General features: G+C 39.7%; 2 protein-coding genes across 2 annotated transcripts; one reads left to right on the top strand and one right to left on the bottom strand.

The window, feature by feature from the left end:
* Positions 1-107: 107 nt before the first annotated feature.
* si:ch73-41e3.7 (uncharacterized protein LOC572312 homolog) lies at positions 108-1,517 on the bottom strand. Its single transcript, XM_026932189.3, has one exon. The coding sequence runs from the start codon at positions 1,440-1,442 to the stop codon at positions 408-410; it is 1,035 nt and encodes a 344-aa protein (XP_026787990.3). The 5' UTR covers positions 1,443-1,517; the 3' UTR covers positions 108-407.
* Positions 1,518-1,956: 439 nt separating this feature from the next.
* Positions 1,957-7,805, top strand: mrpl16 (mitochondrial ribosomal protein L16). Its single transcript, XM_034300231.2, has 5 exons — positions 1,957-2,168; positions 2,328-2,402; positions 2,943-3,091; positions 3,822-4,115; positions 6,522-7,805. Exons 1-5 carry the CDS (start codon positions 2,108-2,110, stop codon positions 6,711-6,713), a joined length of 771 nt encoding a protein of 256 aa, XP_034156122.2. The 5' UTR covers positions 1,957-2,107; the 3' UTR covers positions 6,714-7,805.
* The last annotated feature ends 9,719 nt before the right edge of the window (positions 7,806-17,524 follow it).

The raw sequence follows: 17,524 nt of genomic DNA, 5'->3' as shown, positions 1-17,524 counted from the left end.
AATTACTGTTTTATAAAGCATGGCATTGAGGTGTTTGGTTGTATTTGTAAAGCAAATGAATGTCAGTGACAGTTTAGTTGTTTCCTGTGGAAATGCCTTTTAGATTGAAAACAGATGCTGTCATTCCTACATTACTGGTTTTCACATGTATGAAATGACATGGTACTCTTTTGCTTTTTTAAGTAAATGTAATGAATTTGCATACTTGAAAAGCATTTGTATACTTGTAAAATTTATATATACTGTATACTGTAAAATTATTAAAAAATAAAATCAAATGAGTTACAAAATACACGGTCTGGATGGTGTACATGAAGTTGTTTAATAAGCTCATTTCCACCAAACATCACACATTGCCTTCACTGTTGTAATGATGCTCATCCTAGATACAAGAAGTGTATCCTCATTCAGGATTTATTGTTGTTTCGGTCAGTCATGCCGCTCAGCTTTCTCGCTCCGAGGCTCCTGCTTCTAGTAACAATGCCGAAGGGCGTCGGTACGACTGCAGGCCTCATCAGTTTGGCAATGAAACGGAATATCGATTCCATACACACAGCAGGCGCCGTCTCGTGGCACTGTGTCCCTGCTGACATCATCCTGCACCCTGCCTTGAGATACCCCACCAGCCGATTCTTTGGCTCACTGCTCAGTACCCATGAACTGGAATGTACCTTGATCCAATCACGTCCTGAAGTTCCAAGTGGCTGATGCCATAGGCTGTGTGACGAGTCGATGAAGGCCACAGCACACTTCCGCTGTTGGATCTCTCCCAACCGACAGCACAGGAGATGAACAAAAGCTAAGCCTCCGTAACCATGTGCCACTACTGCGATCTGCTCTGCAGTGCTGTTCAGCAGCAACTGATCCCACACTTGCTGCACATGCTCCTCTGGTGTCATTGCTCCTTCATTGGGGTTCATCAACAAAACGGCACAGGACTCCCCCAAAGCCCAGCGCACGTATGGGATCTGACTCCCTCTCTCTAGGCCTTCATTGGCTACAGCTCTCCAACTCCACACGCCACACCTTATAGTGCCTTTATCTTGGATCAGGATCATCAGAGTCCCATGATGTTCCAAAGCCCCTGGACTCATGTAGACAAAACCAGGAGGATGGGAATCGGATTGGCTCCTTTTGTCCAGGTACACCTTGATCAGGTTATACTTTTTTTCAAGGAGGCTGTACACATGCTGGGAGATGTAGCAGCAAAGAGATGTGTGTTCCCTCATAGTCGCTTGGACGTCCTTGAGCTGGAATGAGAACTTATAGGGTTTCAGAGTGTCTATATGGCAGAGATGTCCATCCTCAGTGAAGGAATAGGGGAAGTTTGGTGGGGTCTTAGTGCTTACTTCAGAACACTCCAACATCTTTCTAACCTGAACAGTACGTGGACCAAACAGCATACAAAATGGCTTTGGGTATAATATTCTAGGAAATAACATACAATAAGTAAGAGTAGCTAGAGTCCCTCAGTCATGGTTTCTGTTCTCCACACACCTGATTCTTTTCTAGTCTTTTGCTAATTGCTAAGTGAAATCAGGTGTTTAAGAGAGAAAGCACTTCCTTCACCTTAATCTGGAGGCTGAATATAGACTTTTAGACTTGGACTTTTATGATTTATCATCTTTCTGTTATCATAAATGACTGAAACTTATATTTCTAATCATAATTAGGGTTCAGTCCCACAGAAATCCTGCTTATGAGTAACGTTAGTCTGGATGACAGGGAAGGCTAAGACCTCTTACGTTTTCTCAAATGTATTCTTAGTTGACTTAATGAAGGAATCATGAGTAAAAATGTTTAATAATGATATCTGGCTACATATCACGAAGACTCGTTCGTGTAGTTAATATTAGACAGCTGTGGTGTATGATTTGAGATTACTACTGGAAAAAAAAAATAAAAAAATCAGTGTATGTAAGTGGAACTCTTTTCTACAGTCCTGGTTTTCAGCGGACGTATTTTAATGCGTCACCGGATGTAGCCTAAGAAAGATGGCTGCGACCTTGTTGAATGCATGTTGACAAAACGACAACCGTGTACCACTCAGAAGATGATATTAATGGTTTGATAAAATAGTTTGATATTTCTAACATTATAATTGAACATGTTTTCGGTGTTTAGGCGTGTGTTTTCAGGGCTAGCGAGCAGGACGCTACAAGCGCCAGGTAAATGACCACAGCGAGTGTAATATGGAGTTTATAGACATGTCCAGTGTTTTATCTGTGTGTTTAACCATGCTTATGTTTGTACGGATATTGCATTATTAAGTCAAGCATCCAAGTGTTTTATAAGAGCTGTTTTTCTCTCTGCTTTGCCACATTCAGCTCTCCTGCAGCAGCAGGACTTAAAGGTGCTCTCGGCTGGGTTGAAGACGTATGATGTTCCTCCAGACTACAGTGGTAATCCTTTTATACATAAGGATTTAGAGCATTTGTTTTAAACTTATAGCTACTGAATAAAATAGAATAATGACCAGTTTCTCAGCCTGATTTCCAAATGTCACAGGATTTGCTGAGAAGTGGGAGTTTAAGCATGAAGTTGGGTCCTAGGCATGAAGTTCATTTACATCGTATTATTCAGATGTGTAACATGAGGTGGTTCTTTCGGCTGCTCCCGTTAGGGGATCACACAGCGGGTCATTGGTCCACATATTTGATTTGGCACAGTTTTTATGCCGGATGCCCTTCCTGACGCCTGACCCTCCCCAGTTTTATCCGGGCTTGGGACTGGCACTGTCGTGTGCTGGGGTTGGTTCCCTGGCCAGGAATCGAACCCGGGCCGCAGCGGTCAGAGTGCCGTTGCATAACCACTAGTCCTCCAGGGACCCGGATGTGCAACATGAGGACACTACATTATCTCCAGCACCTTTATCTCAGCGGCTGTTTATTTAAAACATGTTCAATCTCGTTATTTATTTGTTTCCTCTGTCTCTTTTACAGATGTGGTTTTACCAGACAGGCCCAAACTCAAATTCCTCAATAAGGTCCCTAATTTAAAAAAGGCCAAGAAGGAGATGAAGAAGCTACGTGACATCCAGGGTCCAGCTATTTCCGCCAACACGTTCAGATGGGGACAGTATGGCATTTTGGTCAGTACTTTTTTCCCTGTAGACTGTCAGTATATTGATTGCATGCTTAATATCTATTTCTCTATTTTTAATTAAAAACATTTACATTATGGTGATAGACTCATGTTGATAGATGATGGTGTGATGGATTTGGGGTGAGATTTTGGGAAATACTGGTGTTTGGAGGGGGATGATTTGTCTCCTCAATCACATTTGCTGTATGCTAGTGTTTTCAGTTTTTAGTATAGTGTTTTTCTTATTGCTTTTGGCTGTTCAGCTGGTTTAAAATCCGTATTTAAAAATGCTCTTTAAACAACTGTGATCTATTTTTATAGGAAACTGTAGTGTCTGTAACGTCTTTTCAATTTCGTGTGCAGAAATTCTTTTGTGTAATGTTACTGTAGCAGACCAGGGTAGCCATGTCGATAACCATATTCGCAGCTTCAAATAAATACTTCACTGTCTTTGGTACTTCACTATGTTCGCCTACATACCAGTGTCTACCCCAAGTGTGAAACCATTGTGAAATGTGTGATGTTACAATATTATATTACTGCCATATTCTTGGTGTACTAGAGCTTGAGCAAAAATAATCCACCGAAGACCCTCCACATAAATCTCTATAATCCCACAATTATATAACAACCTAAAAGTTCTCATTACTTATTGAGCACCAAGTAAAATTTACTAGATTGTCATTCATGTAAAGCTGTCCTCAGTATTTGTTTCTTAAATATATTGCTCTTTCTAGGCTATGGGTGGAGGATATCTGCACTGGGGCCACATGGAGATGATGAGGCTCACTATTAATCGGCGTATGGACTCACGTACCACCTTTGCCCATTGGCGGATTAATGCTCCTTACAAGCCCATTACTCGTAAAGGCCTGGGTCAACGCATGGGAGGAGGCAAAGGTGCCATCGACCACTACGTTACACCAGTAAAGTGCGGCCGGTTGATAGTAGAGGTCGGAGGTCATATTGAACTTGGGGAAGTGGAATCTGTGCTTAAAGAAGTGGCAAAGAAGCTGCCCTTCCCAGCCAAGGTTCGCTTTTAACTTATGTTCTTGTCAACATTCCTGCGTTTGTGTATCTTTTATGCAAAATAAATTATTATATAGGATGTATTGGGTATACTGCATGCGGTAAAATCCGATGGCACTGTGATGCCTGAACTTGGGTTTCTGTCTGTGTGGAGTTTTGTATGTTCTCTGAGTTCTCTGGTTTCCTGCCAGGACAAAATGCTGGGAGGTGAATTGGCTACTCTAAATTGCCCCTATATGTGAATGTGTGTGCATGCTGCCCTGTGATGGACTGGCATCTCGTCCAAAGTGTATTCCCCAGGGATGGGCTCCCCCTGACCCTGGCCAACATGTTACTTAAGATGAATGAAATGGAAAAAAAAAAAAAGATCTATCAAGGTAAACGCAAGCTCACTCGCTCATCTTCAGTAATCTCTTTATCGTGGTCAGGGTCTTTGCAAACATTACACAGTCGTTCACACCTGGGGGTAATTTGTCTTAGCAATACCATCTACTATCATGTTTTGTGGTGGTGGTGGTGGTTGGGGAGAACCCGGAGGAAACCTATGCATAGGAAGAACATGCACAGAAACCCCACACACACAGTAACCCAACCTCATGATGGGAGCAATACTATCCAATAACTGTACCTAAACACAAGTTATTATACTGAAATGGAGTTAAGCCAAGATAACCAAGATATCCCTCGTGGATCTTGTTGGGCAGGTCGCAGGCCTGGCAACAGCAGTGCACAGTTTAGTGGTTCCCTGCCTTTATCTCTGTGTTGGCTTATACCCAGTGCTCCCATCCATCAGCTGTTTTGTTTTTAACATAATAATTTTTTTTTTTATAATTCACTTCATAGAATCTTAGATCACCATTATGATAGAAGGAGGTTAATATGACAGTCAGCACACTCATTTTCAAAACAGCATGTACACACATGAATGGTGAAATTGAAAACTGATCTAATCGTTTCGTGTTTTAACATGTTTCTGCGTTTTACGTTCAGCACGACACGGATGGAGTTAGGATATCTGTTCAGCCTTAGTGGGAGGAAATAATCTAGTAATCATTATCGACGATAATGTTGTAATCAAGGATATGGCCTGTAAAATATTTCAGCAGACTTTTAATCGACTTGTATGAATGACAGGCCCGCACAGGCCCAAAAGTATTGTTTATTTAAGGGACTGATCTGAGTAGAAAATTTATAATGCATAGATTAAAAGTAAAGTATATAGATGAACAAACATATAAAGCCCAAAAAAAGTAAAAATAACAAAAGTAAATTTTATACGCTTCAAGTGGGTGGGAGAATGACTAAAGGCCTGCTCACTACACATCAAAAGAGAACATCATTTATATCTTAACCATGACCCTAGCTGTAACCGATCACCCATTAACTTTTATTCTCTACACCCCTGGTTTTATTCATTTGCACAGTATTTCCTGTTTGCCCCTCATCAACACACTGTTCTCTATAATGTAAAAAAAAAATTATACCAACTAAGCAGACAGAATGGACAGAATAATTAATGAAAAAATATAGCAAAAAAACTTCAAGCCCAGATTCTCAGTTGTAGAGTATAGTTATTGCTGGGATGATGGGATGACTTTTTTATTTTTTTTTTACTTTTTATAGATGTGACTGTGGTGTGCACTGAGGTATATTGAGTGGAAATGTTCTCCTATCCTTGCCCTGACATGTTTTCTAAAGAACTTCACGCAGTTCTGCTTAGAATGTTAGAATTCATGGTGTTTTGTTTCCATGACATGCACTGACTAATTGTGGAAGCCTCCATACACAAGCACACACAAGTGTATTTGTCTGTGAAATGCCTCAGCTGCACATATGTGGACACCAGCTGAGACAGTTGGTTGGAGGAATCAATAGGAACACCTATACTCCTGCACATTCATGCATTTATCTGGTAAGCCAATCATGTGGCAACAGCGCAATGCAATCAATCATGCAGATGCAGGTCAAGAGCTTCAGTTAATGTTCACATCAATCATCAGAATGAAGAAAAAGTGCATTCTCTGTACCAGGTGGGCTGGTTTGAGTATTTCAGTAACTGCTGTTATCCTGGGCTTTTCTCACACAACACGGGTGTAACGGACAGGTGTCCACGTACTTTTGGCCATATAGTGAGTAATGTATGTATATTCACTATTTTTTGGTAGAATACTTTGTGTCAAGTTCCTCAAGATGGTGCCATGCTCCAATGGAGTGAAAACTTTTTTAGATACTAAATAAAATTTATCTGTACAACAATTTTTTTTTCTAAATAAAAATGTTATTTTTAATGATTAAATTGCACATGATTAAATCTTGCAGTAATGGATGTATGTACAGTATATTTTTACATGCAATCTGTAAAATGTTCCAGTAAAATGTCTTTTCATGCAACATGTGTTCTCAAACAGGTGGTGAGCAGAGAGAGTCTGGCTGCCATGCAGCAGGAACAAGCTGAGATGGAGGCCAACAACCAGAACCCATGGACCTTCAAGAGAATAGCCAGGTCCAATATGCTGGGCATCCGCAAAGTCCTCAGCCCGTTTGATCTCCATAATCACGGCCGCTACACCGGAAAGTTCTTCAATCCAGACAGAGTCTGAGCTCGACTGGACCATGGCAGGCTGAAAAACGGCATCATCAATACCTCTTCCAAAAAAATGTGCAAAAAACAGTGTATGAACTTTATCTACACACCACATCCTGTGTTAGATTAGGATCACACTCTTCAGCAGTGAAGTTGGCAGTGGATCAGAAGAATGAGAGAATTGTAGACCAACCATCATGCTACACTATGTGTGTGTGGGTGTGTAGTATTTCAGAATGTTTTATATATTAAATCATACTTACATTGAGCCTCATTTATAAATCTTTTAGTATGAAAACGTTTGCGTAAGCCAAATTGAACTAAGAGTTTCCACTAGAGTTACTAAAGTTTCAGAAAATGCTGATTTCCCTTGTACTTATGTGCGTATATTAATCTCCCATAAAGTGCAAAGCATGTTCCTGACACAGCTCATTTTCATTTAGTGAAAACCACAAAGGTAATTGGTTAAGCACCTAGAGGGCTGGAAACAGTGAAAGAAAAAAGCAGAAAGGCATATGTCAACGTTATTTCAACTCCCTTCTATGCCAATAAAAGATATTTAGCACTGTCACAGCACAGACTATCATTCATCTTGAGCTTCCAGAACCTGGCGGGTTGAATACTTATACAAGCAGCATTTTTCAGTTTTTGATTTTCTTTGAAATACTTGATGACCAACAGTTAATTTTGACTTTGAAAATTCACTAAGAGTCCACAAGTTTGCAATAAAATTACTGACAGGAAGAATATGTGAATTTATCATTCGTTATTCAGACAAATCCGATAAATTCCAGGGGGGTTGAATAATTTTGCAAGCAACTGTATATAAGTCGCTCTGGATAAGGGTGTCTGCTAAATGCTGTAAATGTAATACAAATATAAGTCAATCAGTTGAGATATTAGTTGCCCCATGAGAGGCAATACATTAGTTAGTCTTTTTATTTTTAACTAGAAACACTCAGGAGCAGCAGTAGTATATGTACAGTAGTATAGTATAGTATATTACAAAATAAGGGGATTTTTTTGTTATGAATATCAAATTTCTTGTGTAAATGCTCATACGAATGATTTATGAATAAATCTGTTGCTTTTCAGCTTGATAAATGAGGCTCATTGTCTGCTGTCAGTCATTTTTACAGGAAAATAGCATAAACATTCAAGAACTTAAAAGTCCAAAAAGCTGACAAGCAAACCTGTTGTACTACGTATAGTGTAGTGCATTATAACTTAAATTAAGGCAATACACCCTTTCTAGAGCCAGGGTTTGTGGCATTCGAAATAGTAAAAGTAAAAGGGAAGTAAAAGCTTCATTTTCCTGAACCATTAACCTTTTAGACACAGGTGATTACATTCTCTCACTCCTTTTTCATAACATTAACAATAAGATCCATACAAGAAAGCGGTGTCTTAAAGCTGACATTAAAAGACATTCTCTTCCACAAGTTATTAACACAGTACATCAATGGTACTTCATTGCACGACAGGCTGAAAAACCTTCACCAAAAATGTGAAAAGCATGATGCAAACTTGATTTTCTCCCACATCCTGGTTCACAGCATGCTGTTTTTGTCTGTGGGTGTTGTGTGAGATTAACATCACACATTTAAATCCTGTGCAGCTATTAATGATCATTCACTTATGATAAGTGTTCAAAATTATAATCACTGTGTTTTTCATAACTTTAACATTTAATAAGATTCATAGAACAGGGAGGTGTCATGGAAAGGTGTCCTGTTCCACGGGAACGCACCTCACAGACTTCACTTTTTAGTTCATATGATATGCCAATAGCACAGGTTTATTATTGACTTGGAACAATTGCCCTGTCCTGCTGCCATTTGCAAAAAAAGAAAAAAAGTGTAAAGTTACACACAGATAAGCAAGAGATTTACACAGTGTACACAACTGTGCTTTTGGCACCCTTGCATTTAGTACTTTGTGCAACCTCCCTTTGCCAGTGTAACAGTACTGAGTCTTGTCCACTCCTCAGTACAGAATCTCTCCAGATCCTCCTGGGTCCTAAGTATTCTCTTGTGCACTCTCCTCTTCAGCTCCCCTTACTGGCTTTCAATCTGGTTTAGATCAGGGGACTTGGATGGACATGTCAAAAGTTTGACTCTGTGGTCATTTAACTATTTTTGTGTGGATTAGGATGTATGTTTTGGATCAATGTCCTACTGGAAGACACAGCCTCACAACATCACAGATCCTCCAATGTACCACCATAACAGTGAGGATTAGGTTAAATTCTGCATAACAACTGTTCTTTTATGCCAAGCATGATTGCATAAGAGCTCCTAAACACTCCGATGAACTTAAAGTAAGGCAGCGTTTGGGTTGTGCTACTGGAGCAAACTACTGATGATCGACAAATAAAACCTAGCTGCAAGTTCATGTTAATGAACCTTAATTTTGGTTGTCCCGTGAGCTTCACTTCACTTCACTTCAGTGTGCACTTCAGTTCAATTCAATTTTATTTATATAGGACTTTTAACAATGTACGGTTGGGGTCATAAGTTTACATACGCCTTGCAGAATCTGCAAATTGTTAATAATTAAAAAAAAAAAAGAGGAATCATAAAAATTGCATTTTGTTTTTTATTTAGTACTGCCCTGAACAAGCTATTTCACATAACAGATGTTTACATATAGTCCACAAGACAAAATAATAACTGAATCTCCACAAATTATCCAGTTCAAAACTTTACATACGCTTGATTCTTAATACTGTGTGTTGTTACCTGGATGATCAAGGACTGTTTTTATGTTTTGTGATAGTTGTTCATGAGTCCCTTGTTTGTCCTGAGCAGTTAAACTGCCCACTATTCTTCAGAAAAATCCTCCAGGTCCTGCACATTATTTGGTTTTCCAGCATCTTTTGCATTTTTGACCCATTTACAACAGCGGCTATATGATGTTGAGATCCATCTTTTCACAATGAGGACAACTGAGGGACTCGTACACAACTATTATAAAATGTGCAAACATTCACTGTTGCTCAAGAAGGCAACACGATACATTAAGAGCCAGAGGGGTGTAAAATTTTGATGATGGTCGTAAACATGATCTGTGTATATATATATATATATATATATATATATATATATATATATATATATATATATATATATATATATATATATATATATAGCCTGCAAATTTTTCTGGACAATGATGTGATGGTCACTTGCATGGACTCACACACAATTAGCCTTGTTGAGAGCAACTCATTTGCCAAAAAAGCACAATGTTGCAGGAGATGCACTATCAAGACAGAATGTACACCCAGGGGAATGGTGTCTACATCCAGTAGGGGTGTTTTAGATTTGAGAGAAAACATGGCAAAAATAGACCTTTTTGCCAATGCCACAATGTCTCTTTGTCGATTATGGTTTTCCCTTATGGAGCAGGACAGTCCATTGGGTCAGGATACATTGGCCCCAATGCCTAGTGCATGTGTTTTCGCCTCTGCCAGTGTTTCTGCTATTACACAGAATTCAGCAGTTAGGCCACAGAGCCCAGCTTGTGGTCCCAAAATGGCCAACAAGGAACTGGGTTACTCTGCTGACCTTGCTGAGAGAATGCCTTTGCAGCTTGCCCCTGGCAGCAAGATCTGTTGTCTCAATTACATGGGATGATTTGGCACCATCAGCCAGGGTACCTGTGCCTCCAGAGCCTGCAAGAGCCTCCAGTGCATGGGCCTTGTACGCGCTGAAGTGGAAATTGTTTAGCAAATGTTCTCTCTGTCATATTGATCCAGTGCACTGTCTGGTACTAACCTTTTGGCAGAAACTGCTAGACAAAGAGAAGTCTCCTTGAAAGTATACATTGAATACATACATATACATTGAAAGTATATGTAGTTATTTGCTGTGCACTGCAGCACTATGGATGGTGTCTCACAGCGACTAAACTTGCTGAAGGGAGCAAGATCCCATTGTCCACTGCACTCCCCCAAGAGTCCAGCCTGGTGCCCCACTTAAAGCTAAACTCCCTGGGAACCTTCCCCTATGAGCCCATACAGGATGCTGAGCTGAAATGGACTTCACTAGAGATCACCTTCTTGCTGGCAATCACTTTGTCAAGAAGAGTGGACACTTAAGCATTAAACCCACCATACTGGATCAATAGTGGCTGAACCTAGGGTTCCTGCTTAAGATCATATCCCTGAATTTTGTGAACTAGCTGATTGACCTTGCAGCGTTCCATGAAGGGGAACCAGCCGATCTTTGCTATGCACTATGTGGACTGGAAAGCAGAGATTTGATAATCAGATCCATTGCTCATCTTTAACAGTAGAAAGACATGTTGAGCTGCCCTGTCTAAGCAGGCCCACTCAGTGGTTTGATGTCATCACCTTAGCCACCAGACGACTAGCCACTGTTGTGACATGCCACTCTACAAGAAGCGTCTCTTCCTCAGAGTAGTACTCAGAGGTGAACTGTTCCAGGAGGTCTGCGCTGCTGCCACCTGAGCATTGCCATGCACCTTTGCACCTTTTCCAGATTCTATAAGATCAACATTGCCTTGCCCAGTACAAAGTGACTATGTAGTAATGGGCTTGACATATGTGAGCACATGCACAAGAGGGTATACAGATAATGCACCCAGCTGTAACGCGGTGAGAGTATCATCCACTGTGCCAGACTGTGTCCAAAATCAGCTGCAGCATTCACCTGGCACCCTTATTTTAATTTTCTTTTAAACAGTAATCTTGACGCTTTCTTACCTGGCTTTTATCAATATGTCAAGTGTGAGACATGGGACAGTAAAGTGCAGTATAGTAAATGTTGTGTGGAAAACATGCTCACTAAAAAGGACATAACTGAATATACCAACAACAAACCACATATAATACACATATAAAATCAGGTTAAAGACTTCATCAACAGAAAAAAAAAGCAGCTTTTAGGAATCGTTAGTGAGCAGAGCTGAAAATAGTACAAAATGAATGTTACTACCTCCTATAGGAAGCCAGGAGATGGCAAAGGGACATAATAGAGCAAAATTTAGCTTCTATGATAGTGAAAGTGCTCCAGACTATATATCTTGTGTAAGCTCAGAGTGTATGGGATCAGCCAGAAACTGATAATTTTGTTTTACTGAGTGGTTTTAGAGAGTTATGGGATACAGGCATGGTATGTTAATCTCATGGTGCAGTTAAAATGACAGCTTGCCTCCATTGTGAAAACTGCCAAGAAGCTTATAGGAGGGAAGGAATACATGTCCCTTCAGTCCAGTTACGAGTGGTCCACACATAAGGGAGCACAGAAAATAGTGGTTGATCCATCCCATGTCCTCCACTCCAAACTTCTACAGCAGCATATAAATAACATATCAACGATTATAATGTTTTACTCCCCTTCGAGAGACCAAACTAATTTCACTAGTTCCATCATCAAAATCATGCAGATGGATGGGTTCCGTTTTGAGTCTGGTTCCTCTCAAGGTTTCTTCCTCATACAGGGAGTTTTCTTCCTTGCCACCGTCGCCTCTGGCTTGCTCATTAGGGATAAATTCATAAAATTAAAATTTATATCCTGAATTTATACATTTCTCTAAAGCTGCTTTGTGACAATGTCCATTGTTAAATGTGCTATACAAATAAAATTGAATTGAATTGAATAATGGAATCTGTGTATCTGCACTCTGTACTTGGGCAGTGTACGTCAGAGTGTAGAGCTTCATCTGGTGAAAACACCAATGAAGTGATGCAAGCATCAACCACAGGCCTGTGGCCCAGTCTGACCTGTTTAATAGATTAGATTAGATTAGATTAGATTAGATTAGATTAGATTAGATTAGATTCAACTTTATTGTCATTGTACAGAATATACATACAAAGCCAATGAAATGCAGTATCACCAGTTATGTTGGTTAGGGCACATTCTACACACTCTGGGTGCAGTGCTGCTGATAAGCTAGAGTCTTTTTAATGCCCAGTGTAATACACGAAACATTCAGCATTTGGCACTATGAGTTGTACATCAGTATCTAATTCTATATTGACCATCGCCATTTGAGGATGGCTAATATGGCCTGTTTTGAGCCTGTTGCCTTAGCCTGTGAGCTCATAGAGGCTAAATTAGATTCCCTTCTGGATGTTGCCAGAGTTGATTAGGTATTGTGAGGGATTCTGGGAAGTCATTAACATTGAAGTCAAAGAGTCTGCATTGTAGTGGATTTACAAGATATCAGTAATTTTGAGCAGAACAATGCAATCTGGAATGTGGATAGTGTCAGATAGACCAAAGGATTAATTCCAAATATTTGTGACATCCCCAGCTGTGATATACCCCTGTATGTGAAGCATCTCCTCTTTATGGGCAGTATTCAGAGGAATCTTGCTCCAGGAGGTCTGGATCACTGCCACCTGGGTATCACCATGCTTGCTTCCGAGATTCTATATGATCAACATCACTCCTCCCTGTGGAGTGAATGTGGCTGTCATTTCCAGGCACCCTTTCAGTCAGTCTTAGGGTGAGTTGGTTCCGTGTGACATCTTGGCATAGGTTATACTGGCCTTTAAACATGGCCTCTGGTGGTTAGAAGGGGTGAAACAGAATGCTAGTTTTGTATGTAGCAGTCATTCATGAACACTGGATGGTTCTCCAGGGTTTCCTGACATTTGGAACCAACACCAAACCAGCTGGAAATCAGCAAGAAGGTTTCAGGGACATATAGCCATTGACAATGGTAATGTGTAGTTAAATAACATGTCATAAAGTCACCACATGACTTTATGGTAAGTCTCAGCCTATGTGTACAAGTGGAGAAGGTATCCAGTTACATAAATTAATTTATAATGCTGTAGAACTACAAGAACCTCTAACTTCACAATGCCTAGTGAATGCCTACAATGTGTCTATAATGTTGTTGAATGCCCAGAATACCTGACTTCACAAGACTAATCCCAGAATCTCTGACATTATAATGCCTATAGAATGCAGAGAATCTGTTTATAATGCTGATGAACTCCTAGAATCACTGACTACACAGTGCTCCTAGACTCCCAGTATGTCTGATTTCACAATGCCCATTCACCTCCATTTATCACTGATTTTACAATGGCCAATAAACTCTCAGAATCTCTGATATCATGATTCCTATTAAATTCCCAAAATGTGTCTTCATAATGTTGACTGAAAATGCAGAATCTGTGACACAGAATTGCTGATGTACAGAATTGCTGATATACTCATAGAATCCCTAAATTCATAATGCTTATTGAATCACAGAATGACTTCACAATGCCTAATTAGGCCCCAGCAACTTAGTTCACAATTCCTGAGTTCACAATTCAGTCACTGACTTCACAATGCTGAAAATGCAGAATCTCTGACATCACAATTCCTACTGAACACCCAGAATCTGACTCTATAATTCAGTTGATCTTTCCAAATCACTCATTTAACAATGCCTAATCATGTCCCAGGATCTCTGAACATGCAGAATCAATATCAGGAACTCTGACTTCATAATGCTGATGAACTCCCACAATCTCAGACATCATAATGCCTATTGCACTCCAAGAATTTGACTTCATAATGCCTACAGAACTCCCAGAATGTCTGCCTTCTGGAGGCAGACATTATGCCTATTTTGGATCGTGAACAGATCCTTTCTTTCTCCACACTTTAGCCTTTCCATCACTTTGGTAGAGGTTAATCTTGGTTCCAGGACTTTTGTGGCTCATCTCTGTATTTGTTTGCGAATTCCAATCTGGCCTTCCGATTCTTACTTCTGATGAGTGGCTTGCATCTTGTGGTGTGGCCTCTATATTTCTGCTCTTGAAGTCTTCTTTGCACGGTGGATTGTGATACCTTCACTGCTGCCCTGAGGAGGTTGTTTGTGATGTCACTGACTGCTGCTTTTTCTTCACAGCTCTCACAATGTTTCTGTCATCAACCACTGTTGTTTTCCTTTTGATCCTTTTGCCTAGCTACTGGATTTGCCTAGGATTGTGCACTGAGGTTTTTTGTTTAAAAAACCTCCACACATGGAGCCTTAAAATTCTTGAGTGTTACAGATGACTTCATGGAAGTTTGAGATCTGCATTCAGGAGTTGCATTGCTAGGCCAGCTTTTAGGGGCTCTTGCTCAGCAGCTCCAGCAGATCTCCATCACCATAGAGGAGGTATTCAGAGTCTGCTGTGGAGAAACACCAACTCTCATTCATAAACCCAGTGCTACCATGAATAGCCTGATACACAACACAAACCTGGAAGATTTGTCTTCATGACTTCACTTCATGACTTTGTATTGCACAACCTTATAACTATGATGGGTTTCTGGAAAGATGCAAAGGCTTTCTTATGCATTATTCTATTCTGTTTGAAAGTTTCCCGAAGATGGTGATTCACTGCTCACCAGAAAAGCAATAACATGGGTTACAGTTGTCTGTGATCCTGTTAGCTACAACAAACTTACCAAGAGTTCAAGAGTGCATTTCAGGAAGTGTTTGAATATTCAGTCTGGACAAGTGAATGTTGAGCAAATTCTCATGTTAAGACAAGGAAAACAGTCAACAGCTGATGATGCACTAAGATTTCTGAGCCAACGTTCAAAACCTTTCTTCCCCTTTCTTCACACAGAATCCATCTCCTTCATGATTATGAAGTTACCAGAGAATCCAGTAGTGCTCTTTACACCTTGGGTCACAACACATAACCCTTCCTTTTCATGGAGAGAATGTAAGTTAACATATGCACTGTTTTGATTCTTGTCTCTCTTTCCCTTTCTGAACCACACAGATTGAAAACTCAAAAGTGTAGGAGAATATTCACATCCCAGCTCCATGTCCCAATTTGTCAGAAGTATTTAGAAAACCCAAGGCCTCAGAATTTCCACCTTATTTTCTTTGGGACTGCAGCCTTGATCTTCAGTCTAGTTCCTCACCCCCACCCAGCAGAGCATATTCTTTATCTGCTCCAGAAACAAGTTTCAGTCATGCATTGATTACAGAGGTCTGAATGTGGTAACCATCAACTACAAGTACCCATTTCCTCTTGTGTCAGAGGAAGCTATTGGACAATTGTCTGTACATCAAGCTTGAGAAATTTGAGTTCCATAAAAGGTATGTTTGAGCTATATCCTGGATGAACATGTTGTGGAGATGTACTGAACCAAAGTAGCAGCAGTAACCTCATGACTACAACTACAGATAACTAAAGCGTTACAAAGGTTCCTAGGATTCACCAACTTCTACAAATGGTTCATAAGGGGTTTTAGCTCTGTGGCAACACCACTCATGTCACTTCTCAAAGGTAAACCAAAGAATCTCCACTGGAGAGAGGAAGCACTTCAGGCCTTTCAGGGACTAAGGACTGATGCAGAATTGCACCCATCTTTCGTAGGGTTGCATGATTCATCAAAACTTCATTACTGTTCAATTCTAAAACATCAAAAACAGTCTTATTCCGTAACTTTCAGTACTTTCAGTTCTTCATTTCATTGGTGCTGTAATTTTCACTATTAATTAAATTAAATTAAATTAATTAATTAAATTAATTTTACTCAAATTAAATTAGATCCGTTGCTTATCAAGAGTGCATGGTGACAGAAAAACACAAAATCCTGCATTATAGCATTTTTGAGAGAGTGCACATTACTATCACCAAAACTGTCAGTCTTCATCTTCATTATAATATTGTTCATCACTTTTACAAATGCAAATACAGTATTATTACTCTTAGATAAATGTGTTTTTCATGTAAATGTAAACAAGCCTGATTATATAGATTGATATTAGGCTATGGAGAATCATAATGTTTTGCTCCTCCACATTTTATTCAAATAAAAATTGACCTTTGGTGTAATTAACTGGATGAACCTGAATGTTTAACAAAGAAATATGTTTCATGTAATTTTATCACCCTCCCTAAAAAAAACCCTAACATATAATGAAACACAACTACGAGATGAAGCACAACTGCACATGAGTTTATAAAAAAATAACATTTTTCAAAGCAGCATGAACAGGCATGAAACTGTTTAAGGTGGATCAGAAAATTAATTATAAAGAGATGGAACACTCAGAAAAAAGGATGCTAAACTGTATCATTCCTTGCCCTTTGGGTTGGTACATTCAAGGGTACATCTACTGTACCTTTAGTGTGCATCTTTTACACGGTGTAACCATCTTCAAGGGTGGGCAAGGAGGAGGCAGGAGCCGAGTGAACTCCAAAGTAAAGTTTAATCATAAACATAAAATAAACATACCGTAAACCACAAACACATGACATGTGTGCGTCTCTCTCTCCCTCTGCATCTCCAGCTGCTCCTTTATCCCCCTCTCCCACTGATTAGACAACTCAGAGCCAGGCGTGCATCCTCACAGCCTGGCCCCTCCCTCCTCCTTGTCACACATGGTAATGGAAATGTAGTGTACCTTTAAAATTATTATAAGCTACATAACTGGACCTTACGGACCACTTTAATTAGCTTTTAGAGTAATCCTTTAAAAGTAACACTATGTGTACCTTTCTAGGTAAAAGATTACTATGGGGGTAATACTAAAGGTGGGTACTGATGGTGATCATTTAGCAAAAGACACATTAAACGTACAAAGATCCTAGAGACAATGGGAAAGTACCCTTTTTTTGACGATGAAGTGTTCAAGACTATGACGACCATACATCAAGTCATTAACGTTTCTGTTTTGAATATATGTTGCTGTGGCCTCTGCAGTTATTTAGTTCTTCAAAATAAAGTCAAACTAGTATGGACAAAATTTTTAATTAATAATGTTAAGTTGTACTTTCCCAGAAATTTTAAGTTGTATTTTTAATCAGTGCAATAAAGAGACAATGAGCTGGTAACTGGTAAT

Source organism: Pangasianodon hypophthalmus, chromosome 26 (genome assembly GCF_027358585.1).
Source record: "Pangasianodon hypophthalmus isolate fPanHyp1 chromosome 26, fPanHyp1.pri, whole genome shotgun sequence".
NCBI lineage: Eukaryota > Metazoa > Chordata > Actinopteri > Siluriformes > Pangasiidae > Pangasianodon > Pangasianodon hypophthalmus.
Note: the sequence above shows the minus strand (reverse complement) of the source record. Positions and strands in the feature narration are given on the sequence as shown.